Genomic DNA, 5,777 nt, shown 5'->3' on the forward strand with positions numbered 1-5,777 from the left:
GAGGAGGAGGAGGAGGAGGAGGAGGGGGAGGAGGAAGGAATGCAGGAGTGCTGAGACCCTGCAATCCTTCATACCGACCCACTGTGGCATTATGGGAGGTGGAAGGAAGGAAGGAAAGGAGGGAGGGTTTCATAAAAGGAGGGAGTGAGGTCATTGAATTTCTGAGTTCATCATCGCCATTTATCAAAAGTGTTCGCACATGAACATGTACTCAGGTGTTGTGTCATCAGCGCTGCAGGAAGCTTGAAGGAGTCACGGAGAGAGAAAGATGGCGGCGGGGTCAGTTGTTGTAGAGTGGAAACATCCTGAGACATCTGTCTACACAGCGAGGGTTTAAACTCCAGGAATGTCATGTGTCTCACAACTGAGCAGCTCGCACGTCACCGAGGGTCAATATCCTTTTTATTACCATCAGCTGATGTTAATGATTTATTCATTAATGATATTCTGTCCTCATAGAAAATTGATTCATCAAGGGAAACAATCAAGAAGTGGACTGATGAGCAGAATCGATAATGGCATCGGTATCAATAAAATCTCATCAGTTCCCATCCCGACAAACACTAGAGCTCAAACTTCCCACCAGGAGGTTGTCCCTGAAGTGGCCGGTGAACAGTGGAGAAAGGAGCAGAACGACAGTGGATTCATGTCATATTAAGGAACGGTAGGAAATCCGGACGCCTGAAATAACCACATCCACCCCAGCTCCCCGAACGCATCACCGTCCGGCAGCTGAGCTGAACGACCTGGATGCCGCACTTCCCTTCCAGCTCTTGAACACATCATCAAGGTTTCCACTAGAAAACGATCATCGTCTGTCGGCGGACCGGAGTCGCTCTGTTCTTACCCGCACAGCTGTGACTGGCGTGCTGCGTTCACTGGACAAACAGTTACTGAGTCCAGGAGCTTTAATGGTTCCACCACAGGCCGAGAGAGGAAGAGCGGGAAACAACAAAAACACAACAACAAGCCATCAGACTGCTCACACACACACACACACACACACACACACACACACACACACACACACACACACGTGTTCTCACATAAACTGTGTGTTAGAAGAAAGGCGGGAACTTTTACTACTGTTATTATATCGCCCTGAAAGTTCAAGTGTGATCTGTGAAAAAAAATGCTGCAGAGTTTTCAGAATAAAATCCTCATTTTACAAGAAAAAAACTAGTTAACGAGTTAACCGAGTTAACTAGTAAAACATTACCTGAATGAAAATGTAGTTTTACAGGAAAAGATTTGGTTTTATTGTTGCACGTTTTGATAAGATTCAGAGTTCGCAGTGACGTTCAGGTAATGTAGGTGTTTTCAAGTGTCGACAGCGTGATCGAACTCAACGTCACTAAATCTTATAAAAAGGTTCAGAACTGACAAACAGCTCCATCGGCTCCACAGTTCACACTTTATAGAAACGACAAATCGACGTATTGATCTGCTGTGTTGTGAGGAAGTCGGTTTGGAGCCGGCTGACAGTCAACTCAAGAGTTCAAATTAAAGGGCCACTGTCCTGAGGAAAGGAAGGTCGACACCTCGATTGAACCAACCCGGTCACGAGTCACCAAACCCCGGTCGCTCCGACAGTCCGTTCAGAAAACAACCGTGAAGTGAAGCGCTCTGACTCGTCACATTGTGCCTGCGATTCTCCGGAGGATTAACAACAACTATTCCTTTGACATGTTTGGCCACGAGGAGGAAGAGGGACATTATGACTTCAGCCCTGAAATAAAAGACTCTTACAGGAGGTCGAGAAAGTGAAGGAAAAAGAGGTGATATGTAAAACAAGTGAAGGAAGCGAAGTGAGGTAACATAGGCGATGAAGAGGGAGGATAAGGTCGAGAGAGGGGAAGTGAGGTAAGCAGAGTTTCGGAGCTGAAAACAACCATCACTCCTGATGCTGGTGTGAATAGAAACATGAAGGAACAAAGGTTTTCCTGCAGGAAGCTGTTTTCTTCAAGAACCAAAACAGCACAATCATTCACCTCCACCCTCTGAACTTCAAACCGACTCCTGATTTACTGCTCGAGGCCTCGGGGAAGCTTCCTCCTCTGAGCGAGGGAGATTCAATCTGACGAAAGGTCAGGAGACCCGTCTGAGTCAGGGTCCATCTTTAAATCTACTCTCACTTCTGCTTTCTGTTTCTCAAGAAGAAAAACAGGGATGTGTTTCGATTCCTGCATTTTCCTCTTCAAAATAAGACTCACCAACAACAGCTAATGTTCTCCGTGGTGGGATTAGAGGATAAAGGTCTGGTCTGAAATAGAAACGAAAGCTAGAACATCTAAAAGCTCCAGATGTAGTTTTTGTGGTTGGATCAGAATCTGCTCCCGATTCTGACCTTACTGAGCGGATCGGGTTCGTGACCGATCCTCATGAAATATAATTTTCTTTATCAATCTGTCTGTGAATGTTCTCATTCGTCCAGGTCATTGTTATCTCTCTCTCAAATTAAATCCAAGGCAACTGGACTTGTATTTGTCTGTGAAGCTGATGAAGCCGCTTGGATAAGAGGCGAAACGTCTTCCACAGACAAATACAAGTCCAGTTGCCTTGGATTTAATTTGAGAGAGAGATTTATCAATCTGATTATAAAGGTTTTTCTATCAGTGACATTAATTCAAAAACAATCCAGCTTTTGATGCTAAGATAGTGTAAACACTTCCTGGACCTGTACAGATGTAATCATAAAAATAACAATAAAAAAATAATAATATAAATTGTGTTTTTGAATGATTTGAAAATAAATGATGAAAAAAATGTTTTCTATCTCAGCTGGATTCAAACCTGAATGTTGGATCAATACATTAAAATAGAAGCTGTTCTGAGACTATTATTATAGGTATTATTTGGCCTCCATATTGTCACACGGTCGAATGTGGGCTGCCAACTTTTTAGAGATTCTGAAGTTGGCTGAACTGGGAAGGGTTGGGAACCACTGATTCTAACCAAGTCTGTCTTCCTGTTGTTTATGTTTTATTCTTTATGCCTTTAGCTGTTTTATGGTTATATTCTGTGCTGTACTTTTAACTCTTACCGTCACCAACTTTTACGTTCACACTTCTATAGAGATTAAACTGATGTTCATCTGAAGCGTTTTACATTGGAGACGTTGTGCAGTTAATTATTCTGCTTTGGCCCCTTTAAAAACACCGTGTAACGTTCACTGGACTCCCCCCCCGAGACCGATCACATTCCCCGACACGACCAAACATTCCACAAATATTCCCAGAATTCCACGATTCCTGAAGGTGTCGGTGTTAACGCCAAACACAACATGTCATTTCCTGTCTCACCTTGGCCAGGCGAGCTCTCTTTATGAGGTCGTTGAGTTTACGCAGAGCCGCGTTCCTCGGAAGACTCTGGATGTCCCTGAACAGGTCCTGAGACTCCGCCTCGAACAGACGCCTGACAGGGGAGGGGGGAGGGGGGGGGAGATGGATGAATGGATGAATGAATACAAAGTGCTAAAGGGTAAAGGAGTGGACACATGAATTTAGCAGTAAATGTTTGAATATACAAAGAAGAAATGAAGGAATGAATGATCTTTTAAATGAATGAATGAGAGAATGAATAAATGAATGAATGAATGAATAAATAAATAAATAAATTTTTAAATAAATGAATGTTTAAATGAATGAATAAATGAATGGATGAATGAATGAATGAATTTTTAAATAAATGAATGAATGTTAAAGGAATGAATGAATGAATTTTTAAATAAATGAATGAATGTTAAAGGAATGAATGAATGAATGAATGTTTAAATGAATGAATGAATGAATTTTTAAATAAATGAATGAATGAATTTTTAAGTGAATGAATGAATGTTAAATGAATAAATTAATGGATGAACGGATGAATGAATGATTGATCTGCTCTCTGACCTGTTCTCCGTGTTCTGCAGTGGCTTGGCCCAGAAGGAGCCCAGATAAACTCTCACCACCTCTGGAGTGTTGATCACCTTCCCCAGCGACCACATGAGGGCGCCGTACACCCTCATCAGCTGCTGGGTGTCCACCTGAGAGCACAGGTGAGGAGGAAGTTAGTCACTGATACAGGTGAGCTGCATTTTCCAGCCACAGTGAAACCTGCTTGTACCTGGTCGGCCTTGTTGAGGACGACTCGGATCTTGTCGTCTTGTCCTTTGAAGGCTTTGATCGCCTCGGAGAACTCGTCAGAAATGTCCAGCTTGTGAGCGTCAAACAGCAGGATGATCCGGTCCACGCGCTCGCCGAACCAACGCAGCACCTCCGCAAAGTCATAACCTGAGGACGGACACAGAGACGGAGACGGAGACGGTTTATTTAGAGCCCGGCTCGTATCCATCTCAAACTAATTAAACAATTTCACAAACATCTCCAGGAGGAACATTTAGCTGCTGCTGATTCATTCACAGAGAAGCTTCAGGTTCCAGAGCGTGAGGTCGATCAATCAACCAGTCAATTGACAGAAATCTGATGTTCCGTTAATTGTTGAGATCATTCTTCATCAATCGACAGACGAATCAAAAATGAGCTGCAGCTAAACGAGGATCCATAAATCAACTGTGACTGCAGATGATTGAATTATTTTCATTATCAATGATTCAGTGAAATGTGAATTTTGTTCAGTTTATAACGATACAACAGAGAAAAAAGTTTAGAAGCTTCAGCAGTTAATATTCAACCATTGACTGATCGATTAAACAGGTAATTACACGTTCCAGTCAGCATCAAGACGTCTGGGTTTTATTAAACGTCAACAGTGTGAAAACCTTTTTCTCTCTCAGTCTGAACAACAAGTAACCCCAAAACTCTCAAAGTAATGGAGCTTTACTGGGATTAGTAACTGGGATTAGTAACTGGGATTAGTAACTGGGATTAGTGCCGTCTCTCTGGGAGCTGTGGAGGTGGAATGTGAAGCTTTAAAAACATCCAGAGAGAGAAACACGTGTGAAGCTGTGAAGAATCACCTTCAACAAAACGACAACAGAAAGCACAGAGGGCACGTCAACTATGTCTTTAAATATGTGTGTGTGTGTGTGTGTGTGTGTGTGGTTTATTTAGAGCCTGGCTCGTATCCATCTCAAACTAATTAAACAATTTCACAAACATCTCCAGGAGGAACATTTAGCTGCTGCTGATTCATTCACAGAGAAGCTTCAGGTTCCAGAGCGTGAGGTCGATCAATCAACCAGTCAATTGACAGAAATCTGATGTTCCGTTAATTGTTGAGATCATTCTTCATCAATCGACAGACGAATCAAAAATGAGCTGCAGCTAAACGAGGATCCATAAATCAACTGTGACTGCAGATGATTGAATTATTTTCATTATCAATGATTCAGTGAAATGTGGAATTTGTTCAGTTTATAACGATACAACAGAGAAAAAAGTTTAGAAGCTTCAGCAGTTAATATTCAACCATTGACTGATACGATTAAACAGGTAATTACACGTTCCAGTCAGCATCAAGACGTCTGGGTTTTATTAAACGTCAACAGTGTGAAACCTTTTTCTCTCTCAGTCTGAACAACAAGTAACCCCAAAACTCTCAAAGTAATGGAGCTTTACTGGATTAGTAACTGGGATTAGTAACTGGATTAGTGCCGTCTCTCTGGGAGCTGTGGAGGTGGAATGTGAAGCTTTAAAAACATCCAGAGAGAGAAACACGTGTGAAGCTGTGAAGAATCACCTTCAACAAAACGACAACAGAAAGCACAGAGGGCACGTAACTATGTCTTTAAATATGTTGTGTGTTGTGTGGTGTGTGTGTGTGTGTTGTGGTGT

The 5,777-nt window shown here is 42.3% G+C and overlaps 1 protein-coding gene across 1 annotated transcript in view; it reads right to left on the reverse strand.

The window, feature by feature from the left end:
- Positions 1-5,777, reverse strand: part of LOC111236098 (EH domain-containing protein 4-like) — a 29,904-nt gene that overhangs the window by 4,269 nt on the left and 19,858 nt on the right. Inside the window, exons 4-6 of the mRNA XM_022764710.1 lie at positions 4,108-4,274; positions 3,894-4,027; positions 3,303-3,414 (exon numbers count right to left, since the gene is read on the reverse strand). Of these exons, the coding sequence (XP_022620431.1) occupies positions 3,303-3,414; positions 3,894-4,027; positions 4,108-4,274 (413 nt within the window). The remainder of the gene's footprint in view (positions 1-3,302; positions 3,415-3,893; positions 4,028-4,107; positions 4,275-5,777) is intronic.

Source organism: Seriola dumerili, unplaced genomic scaffold (assembly GCF_002260705.1).
Source record: "Seriola dumerili isolate Sdu_G_001 unplaced genomic scaffold, Sdu_1.0 BDQW01000565.1, whole genome shotgun sequence".
NCBI classification, from domain to species: domain Eukaryota; kingdom Metazoa; phylum Chordata; class Actinopteri; order Carangiformes; family Carangidae; genus Seriola; species Seriola dumerili.